This window comes from Astatotilapia calliptera, chromosome 13 (genome assembly GCF_900246225.1).
Source record: "Astatotilapia calliptera chromosome 13, fAstCal1.2, whole genome shotgun sequence".
NCBI classification, from domain to species: domain Eukaryota; kingdom Metazoa; phylum Chordata; class Actinopteri; order Cichliformes; family Cichlidae; genus Astatotilapia; species Astatotilapia calliptera.
In genome coordinates this window covers 32,164,822-32,180,323 of record NC_039314.1, presented here as the reverse complement: position 1 = coordinate 32,180,323, position 15,502 = coordinate 32,164,822, and the positions used below count along the sequence as shown (strand labels likewise).

The 15,502-nt window shown below is 43.4% G+C and overlaps 1 protein-coding gene across 3 annotated transcripts in view; it reads right to left on the bottom strand.

Annotated features, from left to right (window-relative positions):
* piezo1 (piezo type mechanosensitive ion channel component 1 (Er blood group)) overlaps window positions 1-15,502 on the bottom strand; it is a 90,697-nt gene that overhangs the window by 18,663 nt on the left and 56,532 nt on the right. The window contains exons 31-40 of one of the 3 annotated variants that reach the window (XM_026191118.1): window positions 12,040-12,140; window positions 11,820-11,946; window positions 6,143-6,208; window positions 5,614-5,786; window positions 5,370-5,473; window positions 4,660-4,827; window positions 3,465-3,723; window positions 2,959-3,141; window positions 2,604-2,810; window positions 1,649-1,889 (exon numbers count right to left, since the gene is read on the bottom strand). In XM_026191118.1, the coding sequence (XP_026046903.1) occupies window positions 1,649-1,889; window positions 2,604-2,810; window positions 2,959-3,141; window positions 3,465-3,723; window positions 4,660-4,827; window positions 5,370-5,473; window positions 5,614-5,786; window positions 6,143-6,208; window positions 11,820-11,946; window positions 12,040-12,140 (1,629 nt within the window). The remainder of the gene's footprint in view (window positions 1-1,648; window positions 1,890-2,603; window positions 2,811-2,958; window positions 3,142-3,464; window positions 3,724-4,659; window positions 4,828-5,369; window positions 5,474-5,613; window positions 5,787-6,142; window positions 6,209-11,819; window positions 11,947-12,039; window positions 12,141-15,502) is intronic. The other 2 variants (XM_026191119.1, XM_026191121.1) reach the window with 2 other exon arrangements.

The following is a 15,502-nucleotide window of genomic DNA, read 5'->3' as shown; positions in this document are numbered from 1 at the left end:
TGGTTCTGGGATCTTTGCTCACCGTTCTCATGATCATTTTGACCCCACGGGATGAGATCTTGCGTGGAGCCCCAGATCGAGGGAGATTATCAGTGGTCTTGTATGTCTTCCATTTTCTGATGATTGCTCCCACAGTTGATTTTTTCACACCAAGCTGCTTGCCTATTGTAGATTCACTCTTCCCAGTCTGGTGCAGGTCTACAATACTTTTCCTGGTGTCCTTCGAAAGCTCTTTGGTCTTGGCCATGGCGGAGTTTGGAGTCTGACTGTTTGAGGCTGTGGACAGGTGTCTTTTATACAGATGATGAGTTCAAACAGGTGCCATTCATACAGGTAACGAGTGGGGGACAGAAAAGCTTCTTACAGAAGACGTTACAGGTCTGTGAGAGCCAGAGATTTTCCTTGTTTGAGGTGACCAAATACTTATTTTCCACCCTGATTTACCAATAAATTCTTTACAAATCCTACCATGTGCATTCATGGATTTTTTTTTCACATTCTGTCTCTCACAGTTGAAGTGTACCTCTGGTGCAAATTACTGACCTCTGTCATCATTTTAGGTGGGGGAACTTGCACAATCGGTGGCTGACTAAATACTTTTTTGCCCCACTGTATGCCAGCTACACACAGAGGAACCCCAACCGGCCAGGGAATTGAAGGAGATTCTTGCTGTGAGGTGAGAGTGCGAACCACTGCACCACAAAGACTGCAGAGTTCAGTAATGTCGGTTTTTCCTCTGGCTCAGATCCACTAGGGCGGCTTTACAGCCTAAGGCAGCGAGGACGTTTTAGATTCAACACTTCAAACTCAACAATGATTGGTGTCTTGGACAGGTGACAGTGAAGGAGAGAAAAGAACTGAATCAAAGCTAAGTTTAATACACTTAATCCAACTAGGCAACCAAAAGCATAAGAGATGTAAAATAAAAGAGGTAAAATAGGAGGAGACACACACTGGGATGACTAAGGTGGAAAAAACGGTCTTTAGTCTTATTCTGCTTCATTTCATTTCAATCCAAATATTACATTTACTAATGACTTTAATGAGGTCATTTATTGACAGCTTCCTTCACAGGCACGTAATTACCGGTGATAACATGTTCTATATTTGGCACCACAACGGACTGTAGTTCTTCAAACGTTGGGTTGCTTTAGTTTTACTTTGAAGTAATCAGGCTGAAAGGTTTAGGGGCAATGCCATTTTCACACAGAGTAGGTTTAATAATAAACACCTTTATTTAGAAACTGATTGTGTTTACTTGTGTTATCTTTGTCTAATAGTTAAATCTGTTTAATGATCTGAAACATTTAAGTGAGACATCGCTTCCTGATGAAAGGGGGAGCCCTTTTTCACACCACTGTATTTAAAAAACGTGTCTCTGTGCTAAAGGCAGATTATAGCCTGGCTGTCATAGGGCGAGAGGCAGGGTGCACTGTGGACAGGTCGGCAGTCGGTGGCAGGGCCAACTCTCACATTCACACCTGTGAACTTTCCAGTTAACCCCACTAACATCAGCTCTTTGGACTGGGCCAAATCACAACAACCGTTTCCCCAAAGTACTTTATATTGTAAAGTAAAGACCCCACAATAACACACAGAAACAGAGAAACCTTTATCGTCACAGTCTACATATAATGAACCTACAAACCTTTACCGTGCTGCTGTTTAGGAGTTTTTATTTTCTTGCGGAACCTGATGCTGCTTCTCTTCTTTGGGACTTCTTCTGTCACGTCCTCATCGTCTCCTTCCCTCTTATCCGGCTGGATACTCTTCACCCAAGGCAGGATTTCTTCTCCTGGTGTATCTTGTGACCCAGTGGGTGTTGATTCAGTGGGCTGTATGGTAGAAAGGTCAGAGCTGGTACTCGGTTCAACGTAGTTCTCATCATCCTGTGTTGATAAATGAGCGATTTAATACATTTGGACTTAATTCCAGATCATTATACAATAAACTCGCCCACTTCATTAGGTACACCTCTTCAACACATATGCTAAACAACCATTCCAGCTTCCAAGTCACTTAAATGAAGGTTATCTTCCTGCGTGATCGACTGATTAGATTAGATAGATAGATAATCCCACAGCAGCAAACGAATGCATTTAGGGATGTAGACTTGCTCAAGATAACCTGCAAGAAAGTTCATTTAAGTGACGTGGAAGGTGGCGTGGTTGTGGGTGCGAGACGGGCCAGTCTGAGTATTTCTGAAACCTCTGATCTGCTGGGATTGTAATTCTTGGCACACTCGTGGCCTCTGAGTACCAACCTGCCCGTCATTTAAACCCCACAGCCTACCTGTTGCTACCCATCTTCTAAAGGCTGCTTCCAGCAGGATAATGTTCTGCGTCACAAAATTCAATTAATCTCAGACGGATTTCTTGAAAACGCCGATGAGTTCACTGTAATCAGATCTCCATCACCGTGACGACTCTGATGCTAAAGCAGGTCCAACCCGTTCTAGCAAAGTGTAACTAATGTAATGGCAGGTGACTGTAAATGTGCTGATTGTGTTACATGATCCTGCAGCTTTTAATGAATGTCCCAAAGCATTCTTTTAAAAACAGCCCAGTAACCGAGACCAAACAACATCTCGTATTCACACCAACCTTTTTAATTTGGCTGATTTCAGCTATTTCCAGGTTTTCCAGCGTGGAGGCTGTACTGACTCCGTCTTCCTCTCTCTCTTCTTTTTTTCTTTTTGCCTTTTGCTTTCCATCTTCATCTCCTTCTCTAGTTTTAACTCCAACATTAAACGTTTCTGGAGAAGCGCTGTGATCCTCCATGGGGCCTTCATGGTCCCACAGGCCATACCGCTGTGTGTACACAAACAGGCAAACCAAATTACAAAGAAATGTCCCCTTTTCTCAGTGCTGTCTGAACACTCATCATGGAGCACACAGACAAGGGCCTACTGAAATCAACTCTGCAGGCTCCTTGAGCCGAAATCAGTGGTGGACTTACCATCAGCAGGGATCTGTGGAAAAACAGAGCCAGCAACTGAAGAAGATCATATCTGATGTAGTTGTCAGTCTTTTCCAGGCCAAGGATGCGAGGTGGGAAGAAAGGCTTATCAAGGGTCATCTCGAAACTACTGTTCCAAGGAAAAAATCCAAACTGGAAAATATATTTCACCACTACCATAACCTGAAAAGAAGCAGAGAAGCCAGCGGTCAAACCAGCAAAGAGCCCCGACCCGCCGTCCTCTGTTAAAGAAGTCATATACAGATGAGCCAGCTTTCGATTGGCTGCTTTAAATCATAAAACACAAGATATTAGTCTGAATAATTTGGACAAATTAAGTTTACTGGATACAAGTACAGCTGCATCCAGTTGACTCTCCACTCCACAGAGGTGTGGACAGAGGCACTCATACGTGCTACACATGATACTGAGCAACATAGTAAGATATTTATGGATGAACTGAAAAAGCCCACACGATGAAAATAACAACATTTCTCTGTTCTTACCTCCGTGTAGATTATAGCAGTCATCCAAAACTTTTTGGTTGGTCTTGGAACAGACAGCATAGCCCACAGGAACACCAGTATGGGCAGGACCAGCGATATGACGGAGGCACTGACCACATTATTTAACACTATGATGAAATAGCACACCAGCTCAGAGTTGGCTGACAGCAGGTTGTACATGGCAAACAGCATCTTCAGCAGACGGCTCTGGCTGGAAAAAAACTCTCTGCTCTGTTCCAACTCCTCGATCAAAAACTGCCTGTAGAGACACAAGGCTGGTCAGGACCACACGTTTGCACATGAATGCAGTGCAAAAGAAAGAATCTGAGTGAAGGAAGAGGGAATGGGAGAGAATACACTGAAACATATGGAAGCCCGTTTCCGCCACTAAATAAAAACAAAACAGCTAGTTTCGACTTATTAACTCGAAATTTCGAGTTACTTTTCTCAAAATTTCGAGTTACTTTTCTCAAAATGTCGAGTTAGCTCTGCCAATCAAAAATATGTGTGAATGAGGTCGCTTTCTTGTTACCCGGAAGCATATGGCGCAGAGGAACGCGCACTCAAAAACGGATCCCAACAAATTGGCGCTTTGGCGAGTACGTTTGCTGATAGTAACACCGTGTGATTCAGCTAATAACACAGGGATTTCATCATTTGTGAAGCCAGGCTGAAAACACTCAGCAATCTGTGCGACTGGATGTAATACAGCTTAGCTGTAGCATTTGTAGCTGAGGCTTCAGCTTCTGGGTAACGAGGAAATGACGTCATTCACGTAGATTACTGATTGGCAGCGCTAACTCGAAATTTTGAGAAAATAACTCAAAATTTCGAGTTATTTTCTCAAAATTTCGACATATTAACTCGAAATTTCGAGTTACTTTTCTCAAAATTTTGACATATTAACTCGAAATTTCGAGTTACTTTTCTCAAAATTTTGAGTTAATAAATCGAAATTTCAAGTTAATATGTCAAAATTTCGAGAAAGTAACTCGAAACTTCGAGAAAATAACTCAAAATTTTGAGTTATGGATCGTTTTTTGTTTTTTTTTTTAGTGGCGGAAACGGGCTTCCATAGAAACATGCTAGAATTGGGCTGCTTGAGAGATGTTTTGTGGCACACTGCTAGTTTCATAAAGTACAATCACTGCCTGTGAGTGTCGGTAACTTTACTCAGAGTGTCCCCAGCATCTACCTGTCTCCCAGCAGCTCACTGGCTGTTCTGGAGTGTCTGCCTTGCTGCTGGTTGGATAAGTCTGGGATCAGTCCCGTACTGCTGGATGGCGGTTTTGGAGTTAGAATATTCCCACTGCTGTTGAGTCTTAGCTTGGGGGTACACTGGTTTATGCTATCCTCCAGGCACCTAAGACACACACCAACAAAAATTGAGGACAAGAAGTGGATTCATCTACAGAATTAAATCAACATCAACTATTTAAATCCTCTGGTGACCTGCCTTTTACCATTTGGATGAAACTAATGCACTGTTCATTACTAGAGCCTCAGAATATAGAATATAAATGCTGGAGAAAACAGTCAAGCAGAGAAGATACTCTAGAATTATGCAGTCCATTTTATGGCAAGCACAAAGAGTGTTGAAGTAGGACAGTTCTATACATTAAGAGGAATTTCTGCCTTGGATAATACATTTATTATGGGTGAAAATTGTAGTTTTTGAGGTCATAATGACTTTAACCTTTGACAACCTACTTCTATTCATTTTATCCCCCAGTCAAAATAAAAATGTATGCCAAAATTGAAGTAATTCCTTTAGGTGCTCCTGAGAAACTATGTTCATGCAAAGGACCACTTGAAAACTGACGCCACTCCCCACCACGCCCAGAGGGATAAAAGCTACATCAAATCAAATCCACAGGAAACATCGGTGACCCTGCAAACCTGTACCTGGTAGAATTTTCTGCATCGGTGTCGTCCAAACACGTCTCCAGGGTGCAGCTTTCACTGCCCTGAGATTCCTGATCATCTCTGGAGTCTGCTGCTGATCCGCGCTGTCACCAGAGTCACACAGACTGTAGTTAGTGTTCGTTTCTATGTGTTTGTACGTGCATGCATGCATATGTACGATCCGTGTGTGTGCGTGCGTGCATGTGCACTTGCTTGTGCATACTGCACACTCTGTTGTGTTTACCTGCTGAATCTTTTGGATGATGAAGTAGCGCTCATTGCACAAAACAGTAGAAATCTCTCTGTACTGTTTAGTCAGTAAATTAAGCCACTGAGTGAGTCCATCAACCATCGCAAGCACTATCGCCCCCAAGAAACGCAGAATATCCAAGATCCTCTGCACCGTCTCACCACGACCTGCACAGGTAAAAGACAGACAACAAAGTATGATGTGAAGCCACACTGAAAAAGATTCTTATATAATTAATGCAAATTATATCAGGGCCTCGGGACTTTATGCTTTCCCTGAGTCTTTGGATTCTCATGTTTTGTAAGTTGAGTTAATGATGTCGTTCTGTGACTCGGTGGTTCCTCTGGTGTTCCTTCCTAATCTAGTTCAGCCTGCATTTCCCTGCGTGCATTCTCGTAAAGTAAAACACAGAAAGAAAGCCATCTGATAGTACACAAAACCACACAAACTGGACACAAACTATGATGATGGAACCCCTTTGCAAATGGTCAAGAGCAGAAAAGCAGGGACTACGTGAACCTACCAGACTCCTGTTGCTTTGACTCCCCATCCTGAACGATGGGTTCCTCGTAATCATCATCCCCAGAGCCTAGACAAAATCAAATACACAAAGACTGTAAATATCTGCATTAGTATAGTATATCTGTACAATCTCTACCACGTAGATGCGACCTTTTAATACCAATAAGTCTGACAACTTTTTGGTTTTTGCATGTCTTCAGAAGGAAAGAAAATGGTTATAAATTGTTTTGATAACAGCATGTGCCTTTGTGTTTCACTGCTTCTCTTCACATTAGTTGTCAAAGACCAGATATAATAACCCACTGCTGACTGAGACTTGTTCATTTCTGTTGCAAACACTGTCAAACCGCCATCATGTCAGATCTGTAGTGACTGTTTGGATCACTGTCATGCTGATAAATGAAGGTGTTGCCAGTTAAATACTTTACAGATGATAATGTATGGTGGATTTTTCTGAACGAGTCGATTGTGGGCGCCGGTTTAGCTCGGTGTACTGAGCAGGCGACCACATGCCGTACGGCTGAGAGTGGCCAGCCGGGTTTTAGAGACAGAAAGTTTTAGGCCTGCAGGTTCTTCTTTTGTCATTTTAACCAAGACGTGCCAATTTTTAGCAAACAGCTCGAATCACTTTGTTGGTCCAAAAATACAATTTTATGTCCGTCAAACTGCTGTCTTTGACACTTTCTGTTGATTCAACTAAAGAAATTAACCAACGTATTTTGTGACACAAAATTGTCATGTGTAGAGACAACGCTGGTTTGACCATCGAGTTCAAAAACAAACACACACACATTTCTCTTTTTTTGTTTGTTTTTGTTTTTCAAAAACAAAAACAAACAAAACAAACATTGATCAGGTACAATGGCTGGACTGAAAAGGAGTGAAAAAGCAGTGGATGCCCAATGAATCCTCTCCAGAAACCTGGTGCTCAAGAACACTTAAAACTGAGAAAAGCATCCAGAGATGCGACGTGGCACCAGGCTTGTAGACCTTACTCTAATGCTTTGGACAAAGTGTTGACTTTGTTTATTTCAGGTCTGCGTGTGTCATGTATGCTGCAATCACCAGTTCACCTGACATCAGTTTAATTTGCAGCTCATTTTAATTAATGCAACATGATGTAAATGTGATAATTGATGTGAAGGCTGACTTCACACAGTATTGACCTCTAAACCTCTATGGGTGGAAAACCTGAAAAATATATATTGTTATAAAGAGAATAAAATCTTTAGCTGTTATTATTTTAGTTTTTTGTCACATAACTCGTCTTCTACCACTTGTTGTGAAAACGAGTGAAAGTGTCCCCTTAGTGTGTTTGTTGGGCAGCTTAGATAATGTCACTACAGATAAGAATATCGCCCATATGGTTTTCACTGCCCTATGCATAGCCAAGAAAACAGTCCTCATGAACTGGAAAAATAAAAACAATCTTAATTCTAACCAATATAGAAATTATCTATTAGATTACATTAGTCTTGATGCAGCCTCTGCCACCACATCAGATCAATTGCTCTGGGCTCCTTTGATCAGCTCCATCACCTAGTGGGGGTGGGGGGTCATAGTTTGGTCCCGCCTTCACTGTTGTGATTGGTGTGGGGGTAGGGACAGGCTTAGGGCGTCGGGGGGTTCCCCGGAGGCATCTTCCTTGGGGGGCTCAACCCGGGGTATCGATCATGGCCTATTAAGGGCTCTGTTGGCTCTCAGGTGACTGTTTCCTCGTGGCTGCGTGCAGCGGGGCTAGGGGAGGGTCTGTGCTGACGGACGTGGGTTACTGACCTGGTAGCCTGGCTGCCCCTGGGTGGGTCCGGGATGGGCGTGAGGTTCTGGGGGCGCTCCGTCTCTGGGCTGGGGCTCTGGCCGGGCCTCGGGGGGGGGCTCTTTATGTCTGTCTCCACGTTGGTTGAGTGTGGAGTGAGTGCATATGAGAGCATGAGGGTGGGAATGGATGTTTGTGTCTGTGTGTGCCTGTATGTTTGTGTCTATATGTCAGGTTGGGTGTCAGGCGCCACCTCTCTGGGGACATCTCAGGCCCTCCAAGGTTTGGAGGCCTATCTCCCCCCACCACCACTTCCCCTGCCAGTGGCGGACCCCCTCAGACATCGGTGCGTTGGTGGTTCTTTGTGTCCGGGGATGGGCGTCCAGGTACACACCGGCTCACTCCTTGGCGGCCGCTTATCGGGGCCTGGAGCCTGGGGCTCGCTCGGGCCACTTCGGAGGTGGGGTGCCCCCGGCCTCTCGGCCTGGGGCTCGGTCACTCAGGCACGGCTGGCTGCCGGCGGAGCTCACGGGCGCGTCACTGCAACTCCCCCTGGCTTCTGCTCCGCGGCTGCTGAGTGAGCCCTCATCTGGGACTCTCCTCAGCTCTTTCCGGGACAGTGGCGCGGCTGCCCCTCTGTTGGTCTTCCATGGTCTCTTGTGTTCTGGGGGCCTCTGGATGTCTGGAGTTTTGATCTCCTCCATACCTGCTTCATGCCCTGGAGGACGGGGCTGTGGCCCCCCCACACCCTCTAGCAGATTATTACATGAAGGAACCTTTTAAAAAAAACAAAAAACAAGCGTGTCCATGCTCACAGGTGTACACACGGGTGATCACACCCACAAACTACACCCTTTTTGGCTCCTACCTCAAAGCACACTGTGTTCTGTTCATCTTATGTGCTGCACAATAATGTTTAACATTTAGTATTTACTGTCATATTCCCATATATCATTGTGATGTTGTTTATTCTATTACTCTTGTTCTCTTCTGCTTGCTTTCTTTTTTCTTTCTCAGCAGGTGACCCAGGTGATTGATATATGCATTTTTTTGTCTGCTTATTTTGTTGGTTTTTGGTTTTTGCCCTTTATCCCCGTCCCTCTTCCCCGCTGTTTTTCTTTCCCTCTTTCTTTTCCCCGTTGATTTAGCAATCCACCTTCATCCATGCCTTCACCTGTGGCACCAAATGTAGTGACTGAAAGAGGAAACGATTCTGTGAAGAAGGCTGGGCTCTCCCAGGGAGAAAGTAAAGAGCTCGGTCATTTCAAATGAGCTGGAATTGCTTTTCACACTCAGCCTGTTAATTAGTCCACTTTAGCTTAATTGAAATTATTTTTTTTTTATTTTTGTAATGACTCATTAAATATATAAACAAAAGTAAAACATACCTCCAAGGGGCCTATAGCAACTTTCACTTGTTTTCTTTTTTTTTTTAATTTATATATATATATATATATATATATATATATATATATATATATATATGCAGAACAGCAGTGGGGACAGAGCATCTCCTTGGTAGAAGGTAGGTAGTCAGAACTGAGGGGATTGAACTACCAGAAGGCAACATTGCAGACATAGAGGACAGTTACAAGTACCTGGGGATCCCGCAGGCGAATGGGAACCATGAAGAGGCCGCTAGAAAGGCTGCAACCACCAAGTACCTGCAGAGGGTCAGGCAAGTCCTGAGGAGTCAGCTGAATGGTAAGAACAAGATCCGGGCCATCAACACGTACGCCCTGCCCGTGATCAGGTACCCTGCTGGGGTAATAGGCTGGCGAAAGGAGGAGATAGAAGCCACTGACATAAAGACAAGAAAGCTCCTTACCATGCATGGAGGGTTTCACCCCAAGTCCAGCACCCTGAGGCTGTACGCTAAGCGGAAGGAAGGGGGCCGGGGACTGGTGAGTGTCAGCACCACAGTCCAGGATGAGACAACGAACATCCAAGAATACATTAGGAAGATGGCCCCAACTGACCGAGTGCTCAGTGAATACCTCAGGCAGCAGAAACCCAAGAAAGAGGAGGGAGACGAGGAACCATCATGGAAGGACAGGCCCCTGCACGGTATGTACCACCGGCAGATAGAGGAGGTGGCTGATATCCAGAAATCCTACCAGTGGCTGGACAAAGCTGGACTGAAAGACAGCACAGAGGCACTAATCATGGCAGCACAAGAACAAGCTCTGAGTACAAGATCCATAGAGGCTGGGGTCTATCACACCAGGCAAGACCCCAGGTGCAGGCTGTGTAAAGATGCCCCAGAGACAATCCAGCACATAACAGCAGGGTGCAAGATGCTAGCAGGCAAGGCATACATGGAACGCCATAACCAAGTGGCCGGCATAGTGTACAGGAACATCTGTGCCGAGTATAACCTAGAAGTCCCGAGGTCAAAATGGGAGATGCCCCCAAGGGTGGTGGAGAATGACCGAGCTAAGATCCTGTGGGACTTCCAGATACAGACGGACAAAATGGTGGTGGCTAACCAACCGGACATAGTGGTAGTAGACAAACAGAAGAAGACGGCCGTAGTGATCGATGTAGCGGTTCCGAATGACAGCAATATCAGGAAGAAGGAACACGAGAAGCTGGAGAAATACCAAGGGCTCAGAGAAGAGCTCGAGAGGATGTGGAGGGTGAAGGTAACGGTGGTCCCCGTGGTAATCGGAGCACTAGGTGCGGTGACTCCCAAGCTAGGCGAGTGGCTCCAGCAGATCCCGGGAACAACATCGGAGATCTCTGTCCAGAAGAGCGCAGTCCTGGGAACAGCTAAGATACTGCGCAGGACCCTCAAGCTCCCAGGCCTCTGGTAGAGGACCCGAGCTTGAAGGATAAACCGCCCGCAGGGGCGTGCTGGGTGTTTTATATATATATATATATATATATATATATATATATATATATATATATATATATATATATATATATATATATATATATATAATTGCATCTTTAATGGGTCAATATATTCCACAAAACCACAGCTATACTAATTGTTATATGCATTTTTTGTAGTCTTTTTTTCTGCCTGTCCCGTTTGGCTCTTTTGCATCAAAATTATTGTCTAAAGGCGAAGAAAGATGCCCAACGGATTTACTTTACCAAATGGACCATCCCAGCCTTGTCGTAATGGTTTATTACGGTTTATTTTATTTTATTTTCACTTGCTAAATACGGGACAGACTTGACTGGAGCATCAGCATAACCACTGACAGAGCGTACGCGTGATCAAGACCCTGAGATCCTTAAACTGCTCCACCTGGAGTAGTGACTTGAATGTTGCTGTTGGAGCACATGGTCCAGTGCCCTTTCTTAAAGGTGGCAACAGATTCTTTGTAAGTGAGCAAACATACAAATTTAGGAGGGGATCAAATGATTATTTCACCCCAACGTGTCCATGTTCTTTACTCTATGGTTTTGCTACTATTTTTTGTATTTAGCAATACAGTTTATTTCATTTTGCAATCCGTTAGGTAGACAAAGTTTAAAAGTTTGTCTTGCAGCTTTAAGCATTCACACTACAATCAAGAACTACATCCTTTAGTCACTGCATTTTGGACTAAAGACTTAACTGGACTTGACTTGTAACTATGTAACAAGACCCTTTGTTGGGGTGAAATTTGGAGGGTTTGTAGACAAATTGCTTCAGTTTTCTAACTGATCGTTGTCACATCGTAAAATTGTCTGAATGGATTAAATCACAATCATTTTAGCTTTTACACACATAAATACTTGTAACAGTTGTGCAAAGCTGTTTACAGTTTTACTGCCAAAGGACATTAAGAGGCTGAGAGCAGTCAGTCATTTACTAGTTCACATGTTATTCTCACAGATTTATAAATGACAGATTTTCCTGTTTGACTCCAGGGATGCCGTGTGATCCAATATCTTATCAGAAATCGATGTAAGTAAATCCAACCTTTTACTGACAGAGCCTCGTGTGAATCAGCTCTTTCGTCTCCCTCAGTTCTCTTCAGTCGACCCTGTCGATTCTGCCGTTCTCTCAGAGCTGTTTTCACACTAGTCACCCATGCCTGATACGCCAACTGGGAGAGACATCTCATTTTAGCAACAGCATACATCATACAACACAAAACTTTGCGCTTTTGTTTGTGTGAATAAATTGTGTGTGTGAGCACCTGACAGGCAGTCTGTTTCTGAGGCTTCTGTTCTTCAGACTGTAGCTCATCTTCATCCTCGCTGTCAGATTCAAACAGGTAATAGTCTCCTGAGTGTAGCACTGTAAGTAGGAAAACATACTGTCATGTAAATAACTCAAATAAGTCTCTAATGCTGCCATAACAATCATTTGTATATGTTGCTATTGTTGCCTTTAATGCTACTTTTTAGAGTTCTTTTCATTGTGACTATTTTGGGGTCTTTTTTTGAAAAAGCTGCTTTTATACCTCGCCAGTGGTTGAGTAAGCACACAAAATGTTACTGTATCTTTCTACAATGACAAGTAATGAATCTACAGTTGTGGTCAAAAGTTTACATACACTTGTAAAGAATATAATATAATGGCTCTACCGAGTGTCCCGTTATTTCTAAAACTCTAATTTTTCTCTGATAGAGTGATTGGAACAGATACTTCTTTGTCACAAAAAACATTCATGAAGTTTGGTTCTTTTATGACTTTATTATGGGTTAACAGAAAAAAGTGATCACATCTGCTGGGTCAAAAATATACATACAGCAGTGCTAATATTTGGTTACATGTCCCTTAGCCATTTTCACTTCAATTAGGCGCTTTTGGTAGCCATCCACAAGCTTCTGGTTGAATCTTTGACCACTCCTCTTGACAGAATTAGTGCAGTTCAGTTAAATTTGATGGCTTTCTGACATGGACTTGTTTCTTCAGCATTGTCCACATGTGTTCAATGGGGTTTAAGTCAGGACTTTGGGAAGGCCATTCTAAAACCCTTATTCTAGCCTGACTTAGCCATTCCTTTACCACTTTTGATGTGTGTTTGGGATCATTGTCCTGTTGGAACACCCAACTGTGCCCAAGACCCAACCTTCGTGCTGATGATTTTAGGTTATGTTGAAGAATGTGAAGGTAATCCTCCTTCTTCATTGTCCCATTTACTCTCTGTAAAGCACCAGTTCCATTAGCAGCAAAACAGCCCCACAGCATAATACTCCCACCACCATGCTTGATTGTAGGCATGGTGTTCTTGGGGTTAAAGGCCTCACCTTTTCTCCTCCAAACATATCGCTGGGCATTGTGGCCAAAAAGCTCGATTTTTGTTTCGTCTGACCACAGAACTTTCCTCCAGAAGGTCTTATCTTTGTCCATGTGATCAGCAGCAAACTTCAGTCGAACCTTAAGGTGCCGCTTTTGGAACTAGGGCTTCCTTCTTGCACGGCAGCCTCTCAGTCCATGGAGATGCAAAACACGTATGACTGTGGACAATAACACCTGTGTTCCAGCAGCTTCTAATTCTTGGCAGATCTGCCTTTTGGTGATTCTTGGTTGACTCTTTACCCTCCTGACCAATTTTCTCTCAGCAGCAGGTGATAGCTTGCATTCTCTTCCTGATCTTGGCAGTGACGAAACAGTGCCATGCACTTTATACTTACAAACAATTGTTTGCACTGTTGCTCTTGGGACATGCAGCTGCTTTGAAATGGCCCCAAGTGACTTTCCTGACTTGTTCAAGTTAATAATTCGCTTTTTCAGATCCATGCTAAGCTCCTTTGACTTTCCCATTGTAGCGTTTGTGGGCGTTTGTATCCAATGAGCCCTATTTAACTGGCCTAAGAGAAGTCAGCAGCTGTAGTCACTCATAATCACTCACAAGAAGTTAAGAGGCCATGCTATGAAGCTCAGTTCACTGACAACTTTGTAAGTCACCAAAATTGCTAATTCATGTTGCTGTATGTATATTTTTGACCCAGCAAATGTGATCACTTTTTTCTGTTAACCCATAATAAAGTCATTAAAGAACCAAACTTCATGAATGTTTTTTGTGACAAAGAAGTATCTGTTCCAATCACTCTATCAGAGAAAAATCAGAGTTTTAGAAATAACGGGACACTCGGTAGAGCCATTATATTATATTCTTTACAAGTGTATGTAAACTTTTGACCACAACTGTAAATCTGAATCTCGGTCTGTATCATAGCACCAAAAGAAAATCTGGTCATGTAGCATTTACGATGGTCCGTTCTGAGCAAACACGGCTCATTTTATAGTTCTTGAATGCATCGTTCAAACCAAAATCATCACTGCTCATAGACACAAGCAGGACTGCATCATCCAAAAATGACAAAGACTAACTTTGCCTTCTTCATAGATACAGGTTGTTACTGTAGTAACTCAGCTGATGACCACAGCCACCCCCTGTTCCCTCCAGAACTGCCTTCAACAAGATGTGGTGAGCAAAGGTGGATATACTTGTATCTCCCTGCTTTGTAGTCTGTACACAGGGGTTTTCATCGATGGATGAGTGGACTGAGGGGGATGTTGCTCATGAGGTAGGGCGGATCACCTGCTAACTGGAACGTTTGAAAGTAGTTTGACCCCTAGCTGCTCTAGTCTCCATACCAAAGCATCCTTGGGCAAGATACTGAAGCCCAAGTTGTTCCCAGTGCATTCAGAGTATGTATGTTTGTGCATGTTAGATGTCACAAAGTTCGACCCTACCGGAGCTGATTATTTGTGTTCTTTTTTGTGAGTGAAAACAGTTACACACAGAGACACAGAATATATTGGTTCTATATATGTATGTAACTGACACATGGGCTAATTTGTGAGGACAATGTTTGAAATAGATGTTCATGTGAGAAATAGCTACTAATAAATCTAACTGTGACACTGCAAGAACTGAATGAAACACAAAGTGTCAGTTATGCAAGCTCAGTCATCCAGGTGAGGAAATCTCAGCACATTTGCACAATGACTGAAACTAGCATCACTGACTATCAATGGGCCGTCAGGTCAGTTTCATGATCAGTGGTGATGAGTCGCATTCACAGAGAGTTGGGGAATGGCTGCAATCACAGCAATGTAAGACACTAACCCTCACCCCCTCCTCGATTCAGAGATGGGGAGTCAAGGAGGCCAGTATTACAGGTACTGCACTGCAGTGGTTTGTATCATATCTATCTAATAGACTCCAATTTGTACATGTAAATGGAGAGTCCTCTTCACACACTGAGGTTAATTATGGAGTTCCACAGGGTTCAGTGCTAGGACCAATTCTGTTTACATTATACATGCTTCCCTTAGGCAGCATCATTAGAAGACATAGCATACATTTACACTGTTATGCCGATGACACCCAGCTCTATCTGTCCATGAAGCCAGATAACACACACCAATTAGTTAGACTGCAGGAATGTCTTAAAGACATAAAGACCTGGATGGCCGCTAACTTTCTGCTTCTTCATTCAGATCAAACTGAGGTTATTGTACTCGGCCCTGAAAAGCTTAGAAATATGGTATCTAACCAGATTCTTACTCTGGATGGCATTACCTTGGCCTCCAGTAACACTGTGAGGAACCTTGGAGTCATTTTTGACCAGGACATGTCCTTCAACGCACATATTAAACAAATATGTAAGACTGCTTTCTTCCATTTGTGCAACATCTCTAAA